The sequence below is a fragment of the Pocillopora verrucosa genome, chromosome 10, assembly GCF_036669915.1.
Source record: "Pocillopora verrucosa isolate sample1 chromosome 10, ASM3666991v2, whole genome shotgun sequence".
NCBI classification, from domain to species: Eukaryota; Metazoa; Cnidaria; class Anthozoa; order Scleractinia; family Pocilloporidae; genus Pocillopora; species Pocillopora verrucosa.
Window position 1 is genome coordinate 2,807,271 of NC_089321.1, and position 20,297 is coordinate 2,827,567.

At 37.1% G+C, this 20,297-nt stretch overlaps 2 protein-coding genes across 4 annotated transcripts; both read left to right on the plus strand.

Annotated features, from left to right (window-relative positions):
* Positions 1-7,104: 7,104 nt before the first annotated feature.
* LOC131791108 (uncharacterized) lies at positions 7,105-11,557 on the plus strand. Its single transcript, XM_066173530.1, has 4 exons — positions 7,105-7,146; positions 8,135-8,444; positions 8,920-9,198; positions 11,415-11,557. Exons 1-4 carry the CDS (start codon positions 7,105-7,107, stop codon positions 11,555-11,557), a joined length of 774 nt encoding a protein of 257 aa, XP_066029627.1.
* A 1,216-nt stretch (positions 11,558-12,773) lies between these two features.
* LOC131791182 (uncharacterized) lies at positions 12,774-19,507 on the plus strand. Of its 3 annotated transcripts, none has more exons than XM_059108507.2 (6): positions 12,774-13,231; positions 16,097-16,498; positions 16,597-16,719; positions 17,352-17,477; positions 18,102-18,218; positions 18,594-19,507. In XM_059108507.2, exons 1-6 carry the CDS (start codon positions 13,153-13,155, stop codon positions 18,863-18,865), a joined length of 1,119 nt encoding a protein of 372 aa, XP_058964490.1. In that variant the 5' UTR covers positions 12,774-13,152; the 3' UTR covers positions 18,866-19,507. The 3 variants fall into 3 exon arrangements, with proteins under 3 accessions (XP_058964490.1, XP_058964491.1, XP_058964492.1); XM_059108508.2 differs by having other exon boundaries at positions 18,105-18,218; XM_059108509.2 differs by lacking the exon at positions 16,597-16,719.
* The last annotated feature ends 790 nt before the right edge of the window (positions 19,508-20,297 follow it).

The window sequence follows — 20,297 nt, forward strand, 5'->3', positions numbered from 1 at the left end:
AGCGTGTGTTGACTCGTTGTGCTTTTGCTCTCAATGACAGGACGTCCACGCAGCGAGAGGTACTAATAAAACATCACAAGAACAGATGATCGAACCGAAATGAAATTATTACTCCGTCGATCCAAGCAGCTTCCTAATTAGCCGTCAATGAATAAAAGTCACACCTCGTTCTGATATGTCAGAAAAGTAATTAACCATAGATATTTAAATCGAAGCGCATGGACCAATCAGGAAGCGCGCACTTCGAAAAGTAATTGAAATGCACAAGCAAGGAAATTTAGCAATAAACAGAGGCCGATCGAGCTTGACTCAGTGTAAAGAAACCGACCAATCACGATGCCGCTCAATAAACTCTTCTTTGCTTAGAGCATATTAATAATTATTGGACCGCTCTCAAAGTTAAACATACCGTACAGAGTGTGAAATAATAAGACAGCGAAAGTGACTTTGCACTGGAATAGTTTAACCTCGAGGTCAAATCACTTAAGTTGGATCAGTTAATAAGCCTTGTCACAGACAAGGGCAGATTTATTTTGTGCGTGTCTGGTCTGTTTTGTTGAGAAAACGCGTTTAATGCGATTGTTGTTCTTTGTGGTGCCCCAGATAGCTCCATAATTTATTATCGGCTCCTGCAATAACCTTAATTAAAGGCAATGCTTGAAGTACTTATATTATTAAACCTGACATTCTAACGCTATTTTAGTAACTATATGCCATTCCCTGGCCGAGTTGGTCGGCAATAAGATACGCTGTCTTTTCATGATAAGCAAGTGTAAATTTATAAAATGACTTATATGACGCTTGAGTACCATCTCTAAGTAAAGGTTTGTGACCCCTATTCATGCAATTGTGTTTAACATACGCTGCCCTAATTTTCACTCATTTATAAATGTCAATAACTTTGCGAAGCGCTTGTCGACACTGTTCGCACGGACAATCTGTTTGGGAAACAATCACCTTCAGGTCGTTTAATATAAGGGGGCGAAAAAAGCTGTGATGCAAAGTGCACCGCCTCGAGGTTGCCAAATAATGGCGGCTTCTTCTCTGAAGCGGTAAATTACGATTCGTAATCCACAATAGATCACTTATATTGATCTCCGTTGGTTTTTGTTTATGGTAATTTTTAACACAATGTGTTTATCCGACCGTCGTTTGACAATGAAGGACGATTTGGATGATTTTGAAAAAGGAAAAAAGCCGCCCACGGGAGAGAATACTGGTGCTTGATTGAAAATGAAAGCCCAGCAGACAACGAAAACAGGCCGTCTTATAGTAATTATCAGAGCCTTGAAAACCGCGAAAAGTGCATGTTTGGATACGCTAACACGCGTCCGCCTTAGTCTAACCTTTGGAATAATTGAATTAAGATTACTCAACTATATATAAATATCGAAAGAGCAATGCTGAAGGTTATCGAGGACATTCGAGTTTTATCGTTTGTATTACAAAGCATGTCTTACACTCTGCTGCCCTTCCGTTCGGATTAGCGTCGTAAAACCACAGATACATAGGGATTAGAAAAATCGTTTAGTTTAAGTTATGCAAACAGCATTAGTGGTAAGAAAATCTGTAAGACGCTGGCCAACACGAGCGCCAGAAAAGGGCAACATATAGTTTAACGAAGGTGTTGTCTGAGATTCTGAATCATTGATACGTATATGAGAGTTTGAATAATTCACTTTCTGAAATTAAGTGATTATGGAGGCTTTCATTTATATTCTACATATTGAAAATGGTGAAAGTTTGCCTTTCGTCGGAAACATCAAAGAAATAACTGGAATTGATTGCCTGGAAACAATTATCGAATTTAGCGTCAGGGTTTGCAATGAGTTCTCGTAGAAATTTTTTATTCCAATGAATAAAAGGAGTATCAATTTTTTTCATGATTACGTATCCAATTAGAAAAGTCCACATTAAAAGTTTTAAGATCTTTTAAATTGTATTCACAGTTCGTGAAATTGCAAATCCCACCAAAAATTGATTGCTATTTTTTTCTGGCTGCTTTGCACCTAGCCACCAGAAAATATTCGTCTGATTGCAAGTTTGTTTGTAACATAAGACAACTTACTGCAACTAGTTAGCCCGCAGCTAATGTTTTCTTTTTTCTTTTGCGCTTAAACAAAAGGAAGATGGCCAGAAATGGCTAAGAAGTATAAAGAACACTCCGTAGCTCACGCTAGTTGTTTAATTTAAGATCTCTGATCTGAAGGTTTTTTTTATTATCAGAATAGTTTATGAAAAGGGAAACTGAAATGATTTGGAAGGAGCAATCAGTAGTAAAAGCAATTTACTTCCTTATTTGCAGTTTTCTTTCACACTCGTTCCTCAACTTAAAAGAGAAGCATACGCATAACTGCGATGTATTGTTGAGTCAAATTCGTCATGCCTTAACACAATACTCATGTATCGTGAATACAGATTTAAAATCAATAATCTTTCTGTTCTTCCACCATCAGAATAGTTTATGAAAAGGGATACTGAAGTGATTTAGAAGGAACAATCTGTAGTAAAAGCAATTCACTTCCTTCTTTGCAGTTTTATTTTTCACATTCGTTCCTTGACTTTAAAAAGTAGCGTACGCATCATCTCGACGTATTGTTGAGTTAAACTCGTCATGCCTTAACACGATACGCAGGTCACTCGTACTTATGAAATGTTTTCGAGCGTAAAATCTCAAGGATCAATTGACACCCTAGGAAGTATCAAGTCCCAGAAAAAAAAGGAAAAGGCATTTTTCCTTATTTCTAGTTTTGTTATATTAATTTCCAAAAACTCCTAGCGATAAGAGGATTTACATGTGGGGTATCCAGTTGCATTTCCCATTAAAAAAAAAAAATTGAGAATTTTATACTTTAATTTCTTAGTTTAAAAGTTTTTATTTACAAGAAAATATATATTAAAGTGCAATGTTTATCCACTGTATTACTTTTTTAATATTCTGGATGAAATGAACTAAATAAAATAGTAAACATTTGTAGAAAACACCAACATGTGATTATCAGCGCCGGAGGGGCGTTTTAGAGACAGTTACCTGATCTGTTCTCGTTACTACTTGTTATTACTTGTTTGAAGTTATTGAAAAAGGGACTCACAAATAGCGTAAATTTTACAAATATAATCACAAGAACGTCTCAAAATAAATCTCTCGGTGCAATAATTGGTTTTTGCTTCATTTAACTTGACAAGGAAAATCAAAAGAAAAACAATGTACGAGATCCGTTTCCGGCGACAAAAAGTCCTGAGATTGCAGCCGGCTGTTATCAGGCAAAGTCGTAATTCAATGTTCTTCTGTGTTGGAAAATAGAACATCTTTAAGAAAAGTACAAACAAAGAATAAACAAAAAAAGAGAAAGCCTTAAAAAGGTGGAATTCCCCCGGCGCCAAAAAGACTGAGTGCTTTGTTCAAACAACCGGAACATTACATCTTTTCCTATTCAAAATGGTTCTTTTTCTTTTTTTAGAGCCTGGATCTTAAAAATTGGAAATAATACATTAGACAATGGCAAATTAGTTATGTTCAGCTCTCTAAACCATTTTCATGTTCAAACCTTTTACCAAATTAACAAGTTTGTCGGATTTTCCAGGGCAACGGAAGAGCAAGATAAGAAGGGCAGTCAGAAGTGCTAATTAAAGGGTACCATTTTCTAATTTAAGTTTTTTCTCAAAAATAAACTAAGTTTAATAAGTATATTAAATATTGGAAACACTCGTCTTGAAACAAACTGTGGTCGAGAAACATATAGTATTAGTCGCTTTCAATTAGCTTGTCCAAACATCGTTTCTAAGTTTCAAAATTAACCCAAAGATAATACAACTTAACGAGCGGGTTTTTGAAAAGCTTGCTTTTTAATGAGGCTTCTGGCAACATTCACATCAAATTACACCCGACGCGTCCAGAGAATACGCTGGTTGAAGACCTGGCCTATAATGGCGACAAATGACACAGGCATTACAGTTTACCACCGGTAATTACCGGCAGTCAAATAAACAAAGCGTTCGTACTATTAAAAATATTAAAATGGCCAGCAAGAGGGATAGAGTAATTATATCCACTTAGTCATTAGTGTTAAGAGGCCATCTTAAAATCGTAATTCGGAGACGATTTTTCTTCTATAGCCGAAGAAAACAAAAAGAATACTTTGTGTTCTCTTTTGGGTACATTTTAATTAAAACTCTTTCAATTTCAAACAAAATTGTTAACAAAGCGCCACGTGCAAAGGACGTAACAAAATCAATCCTTTTCTATGAAAGATTTCACTTATTCGCTTTCAAAAAACTATAATAATAGAAGTATCAGTCGATAATTTCTTTTAAATCAATGCCCTCGATGGACCCTGTTCGAAAACATCTTCGTATTAGAGCGTTGTCTATCATACCTTTCGTTTGTTGTTGCCCCAATCAATTTTATAACAATGGTAAATTTGAAACCCGTAGAGGAGTACGAAATCAGTAAAACGCCTTATTTACAAGAAAAGTTAAGCGGATTCATGATGAAAGGACTACATTAGGATAACTAAACCATTTGTATGCTCATTTCATTTGTATGCCCAACTTACCAGGTGAAATTTAACAGTTTAATTTCTTGAACGCAAAAAGAAAATGGAAACTTTTTCGCAGGCATTTGCCTTGCGTTGTGCATCAAAATGCAAATAATATAGCGTTCCCAATTTCGGGTAATGGAACAACACACCTCACACAATTGCTAGATTTATACGGAATTGAAGGTCATTTTGAGCGGAGACAAGATGTCTGAAAATGCCCAATTTCTTTCGTAATAATCTCTTTCATCGCCTCTACCCGTGGGGGACAAGTTGACAGGGAAACGAGATGTCTGTAAACCCCCCTGAGCGATACTGGAAAGTGCCAAAATGGTCATAAATAAAGAGTAAGAACTTCGTATTCACTTACACCAAGAGCTCAAGTAATGGGCTCATGCTTACACCTTTTGTACAAACTTCAAACCGCTCTCTGAGTCAACATCATTGGCCTAAAATGTCCTCCTGGTATTGAAATGTTCTTTACTTTAATGAAATGATTGATGAGTGTCAAGAAATTGAATGAAATGAAATTAAAAATTAGACACTGAAACATCGCGTAGACCATTCGAAGATTTTGGATAAACAATTGCCTAACGCTATTGTTAGGGTTGCTATTGAAACTTTGCCTAAGTTTGTAAACTTTACAGTAAGTAATAACGAGAGAAAATGATGGTCTCCTAATTTTCTCTTGGTTGTACAGTTTTCGAAATAGTTCGCGTTAGGTACTTCGAAATTGTAGCAACACGAGTTACACGGTCCTAACGCATCGGAACAGAAGAAAGTCGAATATCGTTCTATTTACAATAACAACAAGGATATTTCAACCTTACCAAAATATTACCAGGCTGTCCAGGGAACAGATTAGCTACCTTAGAGTCAGAAACAGTCATTAAGTTGTGCTTTGAAGTAACGGCTTTATTCATGAGTTTCTTGTTATTACCACTGCTCTCTGATATTTTCAACAACCCTTCAAGGCCTTCTTTATCAAAACCTGCCAGTGGAAATGTCAACATATCATAAAATGCCACAAGCCGAAAGATATTCTGTTCACAGATGAATAAAATAGACAGTGTAACTTTAAGCCTTGAAGAAGACGTCTCCCAGTTCCCCACATCTTTTTTAAGGAATGCAACGCTTATTCAGTCAGAATATCTATTTACATTTGAAAACACATTTATATGAAACTTTTACATCATTTCAATTTTGATGCATTTTTTTTGAAAAATCACATACAATCATTTTGAATCAAAACAAGCAATCAGTCCCCAGGAAGTGTATCAGCTTAGATCGTTTCGGAAAATTCAGCATGATTCCACGTTGCTTTTATAACATGGTTTAATAATTATAGACCTAGTTTAAGTCTCGAAAAGCTTTGATTATTTGAAAGATAAAGATTGGCACAATGAAGACTGCATTCTCAAATTAAGACTAACTCTGTCAAATTAACGTTGGTCCGAGTCGATGAATATTGGACTATGTAAGGAAAAGTACTCGGATGCTCAGATTTTTTCGTTATTATTGTTATCGTTATTATTAGTTTAAATGAAAATAAAACTGCCTGGGAGGTCAATTTAATATAGCTTCCTGGAATCGCACAAATGGTTCGTGTAAGACAAAGAAAAAAAATATGCCTAAAAATCATCATTAAGATGTAAAGAAAAAAATTCGATAGGATATTTGATTTAAACGAGGATAGCCGAACGGAAGAACATTACAAATAATAATTAGCTGATAAAGCAGAGGAAAGGCGCCTCCTTAAGGCGAAAAAAAAAAAGAACTTTCAACTCATATTTTTCCATTTGACCTTGTGTTTTAATCTTAAGGAGTCGATTGCGTCTTCAAAAACTCAGTCATTTTATTTATTTATCTATTTATTTTTTTGTGAGGGGAGGGTGAGAGTGTTGCAGAGATTTAGCGGTGGATCACGCTTATATCTCTCTATGTAAAAAAAAAGATTTCTACCTTGACACCAGACTGCATTACTGATAAAGTAAAAACTGCTACTTTTAAAAGATCCTGCAAAGCAACGTGAGAGTTAAAAAATAAATATTCATGGTCAGAAGGGAGTTTTAGAAAAGAAGCTTGAACCTTTCCGCGCTTTTCGGGGTCCGCGGCAATGAGCGGGGGCTGGTTGCTTAGACGTACTCTTCCTTAGGTTATTGCTTTGAGGGTCTCAATGGGGTTAACGGTTAGCCGTAAAATGGCTAAAAAGTTTAGTTGTTGGACGCAAAAATTGACGGATTTTAACCGTTAGCCGTAAAAGGGTCAAGCGAAATTTTTTAAAACAACAATAGAAAGAAAGCAACCATTAGCCGTTAAATAGCCAGAATTTCAACCTGTAGCCCTAAAAGCCATCATCTCATTGACCCTCTTGCTTTAAACAAACAACTGATCAATATGTAAATGGTGATTTCTTTCCTTTCTGTCTTGATAATGTCCATACTCTTTCTTTAGATTTCCTTTGGTACTGAACTGACATGAATAATTTTTTTTAACAATAAGGAGCTTAGCTTCTTCGAGATGATGTTGATCAGTTTCTCGTTCACATGACCTTTATGTTTCATTCATGGCAGGAGCCCATTACCGGGCTCCTGTCATGGGTGATTCTGTTAGAACAAATTAGATAAAGTCGCTCATGGAGGTCAACCCTTTACGCCCTAACATCAGAATGCATATTCTCCAGACTGTTTTCTATACATCTCCTAAGGTGCTGATAAGGAGAATTTGTTCAACAACAGGAGCCCATTACTCCTGTTCAACAATCAAGAGCCTGTTTAGTTGGTGATCATTTCTTTTATTCTCGTGTAAATTAAAGCTCTCTTTGTTGAAAAAAGGCTCAGTATATGCATTTATAAGAATCTTAATGCAGAAAAATTTTCGGTGACTCTTTCAGTTTCTCCTCGTTGATTCTTTTTATGATTTTCCTGAGCGACAATGCAACGATAGAAAAAAATTCAGGCCTGTAAGGGATTTGCGGCATTTGCAATATCTTTTCTTAATCCGCGTTGACATATAATATTTTTATAAATTCACAGTCATTTATTGTAGAAGCGTCGATCGATATGGTCAATATTGAGACGAACACTCACTGAAGTCTTACTCAGTTACCTCAGATACCACACAGCCGTCATTATGTAGTGGGTTATTTAACTGCCACTTGCAAAGTTGGAGGAAAATTCTGTAATAGCTTCTGAAATAGTGTAAAAACAGAGCACTGTCAAAAAACTAATTCACGACTTAGATAAGTGTCTAAACTCTCAGTATCTCCTTCTGAAACTGATCACCGTGAGCATTTTCGATCAAGAGCTAAGAGCGTAGAGGAGACTATGTCCGCTAAAAAGGTTTTTATCGGGCAGAGAGAGAGAGAGAGAGAGAGAGAGAGAGAGGGGGGGGAGAGGGAGAGAGAGAGAGGGAGAGAGGGGAGGAGAGGGGGGGGAGAGAGGGAGAGAGAGAGATAAAAAATAAAAATCAAGGAAAAGAATGAACCATACATGTAGGCGATAAACAACCTGCAGTTGTTTAGTTTCCTTCTTAACCGGTTGCGTCACGTAACGCTCTTCGACAGTGGCGTGACGACTCTGCTTGTTCATTTCCAGGTTCCTCATTCCTATATTCCTTATGGAGGAAGAAGATCTGGCTTTTATTCTTCCAAAGTCGTAGATACGTTACCCTGCATTTACGAACTGGTTCCCATAGCATTGGAATCTGTAAGATCTTACCCGGTGTGTCCTGGCTTTGTATTTACCACAGCTGACTATGGCTGTGCTGATGGAGGGACCTCGATGTCGCTTATTTATGCGTGTGTTGAAGAGCTCAGAAAGTTGCATGGCAATGAGCTGGAAATCCTTGTTTATTACGAGGATCAGCCGGTTAATGACTTCACTTCCCTTTTTTCATACGTCCAAGGTATTTGCTTTGTTTAATATTATTTAAAGCTTATCTTAAATATGTCCAAACGAGCTCCATTTTCGCAAGAACAGAGATAAATAGTTGTTCCCAGTTTATATGACAAGAAAAAAAAGTGTTTCTTTCGCTCTGACGAAGGGCTAACGCTGGAGCCGTCAGCTTTACAAACTCTTTACGGTGTCCAATTTACGCTATCAACTCCGTTGATACCAAATTACCTAGTTACACTCTCCCAGCGACGCAGTACCCAGCTTCTTTAGAAACTTACCCCCTTTATTCATATGTTGCTTTGAAATATCTTTTTTCCATTCATCATTGTTTCAACACTGACATTCACACAAGAAACCTTAAAAGATTTTTAAACTTAAACTCTGTCGTACCTCTCTTGCCTTTTGATTTTTCCTGGCGCATTGTCTCTCCTTTCTCTGTTTCTTTTTATTTTTTCGTTATTTTCTTCCTTTTTTCTTTTGCTTAGGCCTTATCTCAGGACCTCAGAGTTATTTGACCTCATTTCCAAACGTTTACGTGGCAGCGAGTGAGACTCAGTTTTACAAACAGTGTTTCCCTCGTGGTTCAATACAACTCGGTTTGTTCAGCGTGGCCCTTCATTGGCTGAGCAAAAAACCATGCAGCGTAACTGGAGGTCTACTTTGTCTCCAGTCCCAAAACCAGGAGGAGAGGGAACTTTTTACAAGACAGGCAGCAATGGATTGGGAAACGTTCCTTCTAGCTAGAGCAAAGGAATTGTCATTAGGTATGTAGCAGCCTATTCAGCTGGCGTGTGTTGAAGCTGCCGGTGAGCAAATGAAGCCGATGGAGCTGCGAGTCATTGGCTGTTTTTGGAATTGGGAAACTTCACGCTTACAATGAATGGACCCATTCTTTCCTTTGGAGGAGGTAGGTAGCTTAAAATCCTGACAAATTAAGTGTATTATGAGTTACATGAAAGCAACTACTTTTCTTCGGATCTTTACATCGTGTTCAGTGCACACAGCGATTAAATTTCTGTGGCATCTTAACTCTGTGTTAGGGAGAGGCATGATTAATATTATGAGGGAGGGCAAAATAAGAAGAGAGATGGAGAGATCTTTCCCTTCCTTCGTTGTAACTGATAAACAATAAACCTTTCTTAGCCTTGGCAGTTTTAGCTGTGGATGACGATGGACACTTTACTGGAGACACAAAGAACACGAAATTCTCCTTTTCCCAAATAATGTACGATGTGTGGAAGAGCTTGGCAGAGGATTATCTAATCAGTGTGTTAAGATTAAAAAAAGAAACAAAGAAAAGAAAAAGTAAAACTGCTCTCAGAAGTTATGGCTGCTGGCGTTTATATCCTGTGTATGAGACTTGAAGTATTTTCATTTCTCTTACAAGTATATCAATGGTCAATTAAGCCCCAAAATTGGTATCAAAACAGCTCCATGGGTAAATTGGCTCCAGAGCTAAGACAAACTTCATTTTACAGTGAATTAGATACGACATTAGTCCATCGCAGGCAGCCCCTATCATTTCCTTTGGTTAATCCTGGGGACATGAACCCGCACTTTTTGACATGGAGTTAAGTGCTTCTCTCGATTACGATGATTTGACTCACAACGAAGACCTATAAGAAAATTGAAATGAAGACCACCACTCTTGGTTCCGTATCCATACCGTTTCTAATCGTGGTTTATCTGTTTTTGCATTCATTATCCTCTTGATTATTTGACAATCTGGATAATGCTTAGATGGTGTTAAAAGAATTCGAAGACAAGAAAGGAACGGAATGAAATAACAACAGGAGGAATAATTTAAGGAATTAATTGAATATAAAGAACATACATGACAAAACTGATTAGTAAAAATGAGTACCAAATGTCACAATGTCTTCACAGGATGAGGTTAATAAGATCACGCTTCTTAGTTACATGCGGACACGACAAGAGCTGCAGTCGCCATTTATGTCAGCGGAGAGTCCTGTGAGGAGGGTCGGACTGTCACTTGTGTTACTAGATATCAAAACATTTCCTTGTCCTATACAAAAATGCGCCTAGAGATTGGAGACACAGAGAAGGTTGCAAAATCATTAACGGAAGAAACGCGTGCTTGGGGCAACTTCACCTTCTTGTCAGGTGTGTCGGCAGTAACTCTTTCACTCTCAAGATCTCATTAGTAATTCTCCTTATTGTCTTTCAATAAGTTCCGAAGAATTTTCCATTGGATCAACAAATAATCCCCTTATTGATAATTCCTTTATTCTCATAACTTCCTTCTTAACCGGTTTCGTCACGCAACGCTCTTCGACAGTGGCGTGACGACTCTGCTTGTTCATTTCCAGGTTCCTCATTCATATATTCCTTATGGAGGAAGAAGATCTGGCTTTTATTCTTCCAAAGTCGTAGATACGTTACCCTGCATTAACGAACTGGTTCCCATAGCATTGGAATCTGTAAGATCTTACCCGGTGTGTCCTGGCTTTGTATTTACCACTGCTGACTATGGCTGTGCTGTTTTTGTTGTTAGGAGAAATTCTGTCTTGGTCACTCATAAGAGTTAAAAGTCTAAGGTTGCTTACCAAATGTCGGAACTAATAGACCAGATTAGTCAGAATAAAAGTGAATAATTAAAAGCAGAATTTTCCTTTTTCAACGACACGTTATCTTCAATTGTTATTATTTCATTTATTATCTTCTTAATAATTTTAAAATTACTGGTTTTTTGTGGCTAGGAATTTATCCGGCACAAGTGACAGAAGAGTCATGAGAATATAAAATCTGCGTATTTTTTATTTTTTGAGAGTATCAAGGCTCGAGCTTTGATTGAATATTGAATGCAATAATGGCCAATAATGGATCCCACTGAAGAACTGACTCACCTATTCAGCCGCGTAGACTGTATTTCTTAAAGCAGTCTAACGTTACCATCTGCTCCTGTACATCCTGCAAGGCAAGCTGAAGAAAGTATTATTAGCATCTTTTTGGTACTCAGGTCTCTCCGATGAGCGAACAGTGGAAGAGAAAACCACAATTGTCGATGAATTTTTCCTCCATTTGGAAGCAGAATTTGCAAGAGTGATGCACGATTACAGATCCGAGCTTGTCGCTGCAATCATGAAAGTGGAAAAGAATTGAAATATACACTTTCTTTGCAAATATGAAATAAAGCGCTGTACGAACTATTATTAAGAGATGTCCGTGCCAGGCATAACTTGGCCGCCTATATGAATTCTAAAAGGGCAATTGAAGGCACCAAGCTGGCTGGGTAACAACGAAAAATCCTTCATAGTTATTTTTTTAAGCTTTAAAATTTCAGTACAACATACAACACATTATTTCAATACAATGTTGTGAACCGCTTCGGAGCGGAATAGAAATTATCATATAGTAAAAAAGAAAAAGCTTGACATTCAGTCTACGTTTCTTTCGAAGAAATAAATTAATGCTACGAATTGTCGGAGGGAAGTCTCCTATGTATTTTAGGTAATGAAGGCCTCAGATGCAAAGAGACCGAAATGAAAACTCCATAAAATGGCGAACTATGAATCTGGTTTTGACTTAACGCACGTCCTTGGTAAGGGTGTGAATCATGAAGTTTTTAAGTGCCTCAATCTGTTTTTTTAGTTTTGTAATTATTTCACAAAAACATTTAACGTAGTTTATCTATGTTTTTTTTGCTCTTGCCATATAATAAAAGTAACATCTCCTTTTCAAAACATTGGCCCTGATTTCGATTCGGAAATCGAAACAAATTAAAGTTTATCTTTTACCAGCTCTTTCCGTCTTCCGAAAAGCCTTAACTGACCTTTACCAGCGGCTGGTTTAAATTGATCACTTGGAGCGGTTTCTGAGAAAGCTTGAATTTATCAGTAAATTTGCATTTTGTCGTCGAATAGTCATCTCGATTGGCCAGTCGTAAGACGGAGGGTATTCTTTAGTTCAGTAAACGGTTTTTCCCCCTATGTGTAAAACACTTATAAGAATGCCCGTGTCTTCAATAACTTTGACTGTCAACCCTAAGGGAGCCAATCAGATTCGCCAATCGTGTGACAAATATCGATAAATTTTCACTGTTATTGCAACAAGTAAAAAATGAATTCTGTATAGTAGCTGAGATAACAGCGAACTTCATTTGCAGCTTCGAGTATCTGAAAAGCACTCACCAGGTACTTAAGAATATGACAGCGTCCAGTCGTTTTTAAATTAAACTTTTCGATAAGAGCTGAGGAGCAGATGGCAAAAAATCAAGACTTTCTGATTGGCTATTCCCTTAACATTTAAAATATCTAATCACTGCAAATTATGGAATGAAATTTGTGTTTCTGTTTTTAAAGTTCTTTCGGCAAAGAAACTGTCCCTCGATTAAAACAATCTCGCAATGGCTGTTTGAGGAAAACGAGATAGGTGGTTGACTTATCATGCAACTATGTCATACGTTATGCAGATATATCATGTTTTGTATGGTAAACTCATTCAATAATTGGAATCCAAACCCGGAGAATTATACGTGTACAGTTACAATCGCAATCGATAAAACGTTATTGTTCGTAGTGTTTATTGTATAAGTATTAAGTTTGCAAAGCAGTGTGCTCGTGTCAAGTATTTAAATAGTTTTGTATTTAGGAAACAAATTGGAATTTGTTGCCATTTTATTCGACGACCCACTGAGCTTTTGTTTCCCCACGCAACGTAAGCCAGTCGTACCAGTGGAAAACACGAATGGCGCTGTCATGTCGCGCTGTACGGCTCACGGATTTCGCATCTTTTTCGCTTCTGCCGTTGTTTTCTACGCCTTTTGCAGGGTTCAAGGTATGTATAAAGGATTCAGTATGAGTATTGGAGATTTAGGATGCGATTTAAAGGTTATACAGCTAGAATTTTTACGGGTTAGGCGATCGTAAGCACAAGAACGTTACCTCTGCCGGTTCATCAGTGTTACGCCATGGTACAGCTATTAGTCAAAGAAAACGAACTTCAAAACTCTTGCGAGGAATATTGCTGAGATGGCCCTCAAAATAAATATTCAAATGCTGTAAATAATTCTAATGCAATCGAAACTATACCGAAGAGCGTGAAGTCGAGAATATCGACCCAGATTTCATGCCTAGTTTACATGATTATGCGTGTTCTCATTGTTACCAATTCAATTTTAGCTTTAGCTTGTCTGTAAAGAGGTTTTTCCTAGAGGTTTACGCTCCGTGTAAAACTATGGATTTGCCATGCTTCTTGCCAACGTATTTGATAGAATGAAGTACTTAATCCAGAAAGAAGGTAGTGTTCGCGAAATATGTTTTGTAACTAGTTTGCAAATAAGCTTGAACAGGTGGCTGGAGATACACACATTATCATGAATATCGCGCAGAATTATCACACAATCTTGTTCGGCAAATGTTACTGTATGAGTTAATTTTCGAGAAAACGAATTTATCGAAAAAAAAATTTTTTGATCAAACCGGACAACGTCACACAACCAATTACCGTCTCAATTCTTGAAATTTAATTAAATGCAGAACATGAAAACACAAACACTAGGTTGTGAATGTCATCGCCAAATGTTATCGCTGGAGAAGTAACCGTAACATTTAGACTTAAATTGACTCGGTCGATCTGAAACTCTTTCAAATTTATTAAGAAATTCTGGTAAATTTTATGGATCTATTGGGAAGTTTATGTGGTTTGTGCCAGTAATTAGCTGTATTGATTGGGCTGCTCATAAAAAACAATCTAAGCTTTTATGGAGTCCGCTTTACTAATTGTTCTTTCGCCTTCGTCGTCAATACGCGAGAACAGGCTTAGCTTGGGTTAATGGCACCCTTTTGTCTTATCTTTGAAATACTCCTAGGGTAAAAGGCGAGGTTTAAGGGTTTTACGTTTAATTAGACCCTAGGGTTTTCTGTGTTAAAATACAGAAGCAAACGCTTCGAATTAAGAGAAATGAGCTCAATTTTCTATTGACATGAAAATCGATTTATACTAATCATTTAAATACGCGAGCGCTAAATGAAAATCTCGGCGATGCTGTTTCCGAAAATCAAGACTTAGAAAACAGCGAATCACTCGGTCGACTCGAGACGATTTCCCATTTGTTGATTAGCTTACATCTGTTGCGTTTCTTCCAGAATTTGGGAGTAAAACTGGGTGCTAAAAGGAGCAGAAATAGAATGATTTGTAAAGAGATTTTTTTTGGGCAGCTGTGTTGAGCATATAGATAACTTGTGGTTATCCCTAATTACATTCACCATTAAGTATTTAGCTATTTCCACCTGGGAAATTCAATTCCTTTCTTTTTTAAAAGATTTGCAATTTCCGAGCATACAATTTGTCAAAATTAATCATGGAAAACCGAAGCTAATTAAGATTGCCTCATGGTTCACCGCAGTATTGAAAATTTTATATATCCAAGTCATTCATTCTTCTGTACCGCGATTGCGTTACGACTCCGCGTTATCTGCTGTTCGGGTGGTGTTTTTCTTTACTGCAATTTATGGCTTAACTGCGAGTTAACGACGATAATATGCATTCATGGGTTTGAAAAATGTCTGCAAAAACAAAGCAAAACGAGACAAAAGACGACGAACATAAACTAAAATATAAGACATGTTCTCTGTTTCTGCTGCTATACTACACATTTGATGTAAAATCATAATGAAAAATATGGAGAACGTAATTCCGAATAATTGTAGTGTGTTGGCGCTTATATCTAAGAGCCTCTCTTGAAATATTTGACGAGTGCACTTAAGAGCAGATGCAGACCTAATGGTGCCACAAAATTGAATTTCCTTTCACGTTTTGCAAATTGAAAATGTAATTCTTTCAAACAAGTACTGTTTCCTAGCGCGAGCCTATTCTTGAAATTTCCTTTTTTGTTAATGACGTAGGGCTTCCTCGATGTACAATTTTTTTCAGTTTTCAGTTTTGTAAAAGTCGAGGGGTGTTTATAGAAGGCGAGAAAGTACTGAGTGAGAATGAAATAGCAAATGAAAAATTATCTATTTTCAACCTTTAACAAAACCACCTCCCTTCTTTACAAATAATTATCTTCTCGTAATATGTAAAGTTTTAATTTCTGAGTCTGATCCATTAAAACTCTTAACTTCACAGAAATTTCTTCGTGAACTGAAGTTTAAAAAAAAGGAAAATCAGTCATGTTAACAGAATGAAAAAGTGACACACAATTATTTGAAATAGCGGAGAGGACCTGAAGTCAAATCAGCCACATTGTTTGACTTAGCTTTATCTTGATAAGTAAGCGTATCACAGCATGAACAAAACCACATACATGATGGAAATCATTTCCCTATTTACCACCCGCAGGCAAAGAGGAATGAAAATATTTTCAATGTAAATATTTTTAGCTTATCTTTCGGAGAAAGCCTGCCATTCAGTTGAATTTTTTTTTGGTGATGGCTGATAGCTCCTCACTTAAAATGAAATTGTTCAAAACAGAAGAACAGCTAGGGTTGAAATTCACGTCCCACATGTAGGCCTTCTCTGGTCAATTTTCAATGTAATGAAGTCTTTCAAAGGCACATTGCTTATAAATTCTTTACCAAAATAGTTCAGGTATATTTACTAAAAAAAGTTTTTAAAAAAATATTTAGTCATGTACTTCAAACTATAAGGTCATTGCATTTATTTTTTTCGTTGACCACATAAACATTTTCTTCTTCTTAGGAAACGTTTGTCCAAAACGTTGGTCGTATTTAGCGGGCTACTGCTATTTCTTCTCCAACAGTACTGCTACTTGGTCCAACGCTCGGCAACGCTGTATAGAGACTGGGGCAGATCTCGTGAAAGTAACTTCGGACGAGCAAAACGCTTTTGTCGCTTCACGTTATTCGAGCTCCCGTTGCTTGACGGAAGGAACCTGGATAGGACTCCGTCGAAATCCCAAGAATTTGTCCCAATGGGTGTGGCGGGATGATTTCAATGTGAAGCCTCAGTACACAAAATGGCACAGGAAGGAGCCAATGAACGAACGTTTAGACAAAAACTGCACAGAAATACACCCGAGTAAAAGTATATACTGGTATGGAAGAGAGTGCTCTGCTCGAGGATGCTATATTTGCGTAAAAGGTAAACTATGAGTTATAATGGTTTTCTTAAGGTTTTGGACTTTTAACTCTTTCCTTGTTCCTTGGTCTCCTTGGCGATCAAACTGATTTTTCTTTCAGATGCCAACGAGTGTAACAATAATAATATCTGTAGCGGCCAACGTTGTGCCAATGTCCCTGGAAGTTATAAATGTTCTTGCGGGACAGGCTATACAGCGACCAAAGAAAAACGAAAATGTCAAGGTACTAATCACCTGCCCACCACCTACTACTAAAATTCTTTGAAGTTTCAAATCTCCTTGGCAAAGGATTTCGTTTCCTGAGATACTACTGAGCATATATGTGATACATCCCACTCACTATATTCAAATTTGCCTGGGTGAAATTCACATCTAGGCAAGATACATTTATACGATATTAACAATAATAATAATATTATGATTTAATGACATATTGCGTAATTATCAGTGTGAAATTTTCAACTGTGCACTACAATATTAAAAATTAAACTAAAAATGTTTGTTATTGACCTAAATACAACGCTTGACTGCATTTACGATGTGCTCAAAGACATTTGATATCCTTGCGGGTAACAGAGCCTCTTTAAAAACCTTCTCCGGCTTTTGAAGGGTCAAAACTTCAAGTAGTCTTTGTTCACATAAGCATGAGTAGTGTAACTCAGCTGTGATAATCCGCTTTCAAATCCATACAAATACAAGTTTATAAACCTTAAACTTACCCAGACGGTATTCACTCGTATTTCACACAACATAAAATATGTCGCGCAAATATTATTTTATCCTTTTTTGTTGTTGTTGTTGTTGTTGTTGTTGTTGTTTTGTTCTTTATCTCTTCTCTATTTATCCCTTTCTCAGACATTGACGAGTGTAAAGATGAAAATGGTGGATGCCCTCATTTCTGTGTTAATACTCCTGGAAGTTACATTTGTCATTGTAGAGATGGATACGTGACTGAGAATAATGGCACAGTTTGTAGACCACGTGAGTATAAGTTAAATAAAATCGCATGTTTGTCTTCATCTCGATGGCATCGTCAAAGTAATTCACAAAACTGGCGCGTTATCCTTAAAACTTACAGTTTCGCGCTAATGTTGCATTGATTTTACATAAAATAGATAATTGCCTTCTGTTTTCGATGATCCGCAAGATCCGCAGCAAAACAATCATGTTAAATTCCCAGTGTTAGAACTAATTATGGCAGATATAATAAAAGACATTGAGTTTTCTATGATCTGGAATTTAATCGAGGAACGGACTAAAACTGTTTATTTGATAAAATTTCAGTCACGTCCTGAGGTGCGCCATCGTTCATTGTACTGATGATACTCTCTGTAACTAGTTTTATCTTGTAATGTTATTGTCCATGTATGTAACTGTAGGGTAGGGTTTGATACTGGCCATACTATACCTCCGCTTTAACAATTAAAAATTCAATTCAATTTTCATCCAGCTCCTTGTCATTTTTAACTTCTAAATTATTCCAGGGTTCTGATACCCTCTAATTATCATAATTAGAATTAATTGTCATTTTCTATTCAAAACATTGCTAAAAACTTGATTACGGGCACGCTTAAGTTGTTGTTGTTCTTATGTTAATGATTGCAGCAGAATTTTCGACGGCTAGAACCGAAATTAAAAGTAGGGAAGAGACTAGAATTACAAGCACAAAGGACACGAATGACACAAAGCTATTTACCAAGCCTCCTGCTGCTAAACCACCTGGTGAGTGTGTGACGACAGATTTTTAACTCAAAAGTGATTATTTTGTAACTCAATAAATTAAGAAACACCCTAAGGAACAGTCGTTATTTATCGCCTAGAAAGAGTAAGTGGGGGGGGGGGGGAGGGGGGAAATTAGAGGATTTTCGTTGTGTCGCGATTAAGTTTACTTGATCCCCCATTAGGTTCTGTAATATTCTCACTCAGTTAATTATCTACTGTTCCCCATTCATACTCTGTTGGTGACGACTGTTCCCCTTCTCCGTTTCCCCTGAAAACCACGTTATCCGCCCCTCCCCACGAAAAATCCTTCATTCTTCTTCCCCAGTCGATAAGCAATGACTTTTCAATTATCCACTTTCACCATTTTTTTCTCAGATCCAGGAATAGAACCCGAAAAACCTTCGCCATTAACAAAGTTTGGAGTTCTATTCACCATGGCAATCCCTCTATGTTTCATTGTATGTTTCCTCGTCCTGTGTTATATCAAGGGACCTGGAAAGGAAAAGAAGGAGGGTGGAATATCAGGACGCCTGATAGAGTCAGTGTCGCCCTTTTTAGACACTGCTTTTATGGAGCCCTCGGAGAAAAATGGGAAATCAAAGAGGTCGACCGGTGTATCATTATCCGAAGAAGAGCCTATGGTATAGATGACGATGTCAAAAAAACATCAACGTGAATGCTGTAATGGAAGGACCTCTTTCACCTCAGGAAGTACATCATTAAGACTTTAACGTATGATGGAGAATATTCGTACAAGCTCAGACAGACACAAACATTATATTGTGATGTTGGGATAGGAGAAAATTTTTTGTAAGGTTGAGTAGTACTAATAACGTCATGAGCTACGATTCGCCTTTAAAAGGCGTTAATCTATCATTTTTTTCGCAAAAACCAAGAAAAGAAAAGAAAAGACAGAGAGACGAAGTAAAACCGTAATCCACACTTCCAATCACATTTTTGGGACCCTGATCTCCGTCTCAAAGTTATTCTGTGAGAAACTATTCACATACTGGCAATGGACAACCTTTAAAGGGGGGAGGGGAGGGAGAGCAGGAAGGGTGAGAGAACTGCGCCAGTGGTGTTCCAAAAGAGTAGTTACTGCCAGTATGTGTGACAATGATATGACTACTTAATTTGAAATGCTGGCATTCTCTAACTGGGTTAAGATGGAAAAAATGGCAACATCAAGCCAATATCAAATACTTACTGTTCCTTTTGGGTATTTTATTTCAATTATGTGTACAACACTCAAATAAGAGATAAGCTATATGGATGGATAAATAAAACAATACATTCCGGATCTAATTTTCCTTACATTGACATCTACAATGAAAGGAAGTCATTTGAAACCTGAAAAGTCATGACAGACTAATATACTGACCTACAAAGCTTGCTTTTCAGTCCAAAGGGAATGATGTTTAACGACTACTCACCCAAATGGGGGTTGATAATAGTTGTTATTTACCGTGCCGCAAAGTGGCCAGGTAATTATCCACCGTTGGCCATCGACGCTGGGGTGAATAATCGTTTTAGTATATACTAAAACAGTAAGATAATATGGCATAATTAGATGATTTAACTCATTTTTTTCTGAAACGATTACAATCATTTCAGGCGCAAAAATCGCACGAGTTGCTCGGAGGTGAATACCAAAGGAGTAGCCAACCACAGCGCGCCTTCAACGCTATTCTCTGTTTTAGTATATACTAAATATCGATATCAGAATTACAGTTATAATAAGCAATTTACCCTGTGTCCTTAATCATAAAACAAAGTTATTTTACTTAATATCAGTAACAGTGGTAGCAGCAAAAATGAAACACTACTTTGCTCTGTTTCGTTATTGACAAAATAAAATTATTTTACCCCTCTTTGAATATGTTTATTTAGCTATGATTCTGGCATAATTATACTCTTGTCGTTTCTGATGTAAATATCGTCTGGGGCACAAAAGTACGCACTGTCACCCAGTGTCATCCTGGTCATAAAAAGGAAGTCAACGGTCCCTTAAACAAATAGCCCAACAACACAGGTTGAAACAAAATTGAAAGCTCTTTCACCCAGACGTTTGTTTGGGCC

Bases quoted from the DNA above. Each gene is read 5' to 3' on its own strand.
- LOC131791108 (XM_066173530.1), top strand. From the start codon at position 7,105: ATGGCAGGAGCCCATTACCGGGCTCCTGTCATGGGTGATTCT. The intron at 7,147-8,134 runs GTTAGAACAAAT...GTTCATTTCCAG, and splicing joins CTCCTGTCATGGGTGATTCT to GTTCCTCATTCCTATATTCC. The intron at 8,445-8,919 runs GTATTTGCTTTG...TCTTTTGCTTAG, and splicing joins CCTTTTTTCATACGTCCAAG to GCCTTATCTCAGGACCTCAG.
- LOC131791182 (XM_059108507.2), top strand. From the start codon at position 13,153: ATGTCGCGCTGTACGGCTCACGGATTTCGCATCTTTTTCGCTTCTGCC. The intron at 13,232-16,096 runs GTATGTATAAAG...TCTTCTTCTTAG, and splicing joins CGCCTTTTGCAGGGTTCAAG to GAAACGTTTGTCCAAAACGT. The intron at 18,219-18,593 runs GTGAGTGTGTGA...TTTTTTTCTCAG, and splicing joins TCCTGCTGCTAAACCACCTG to ATCCAGGAATAGAACCCGAA.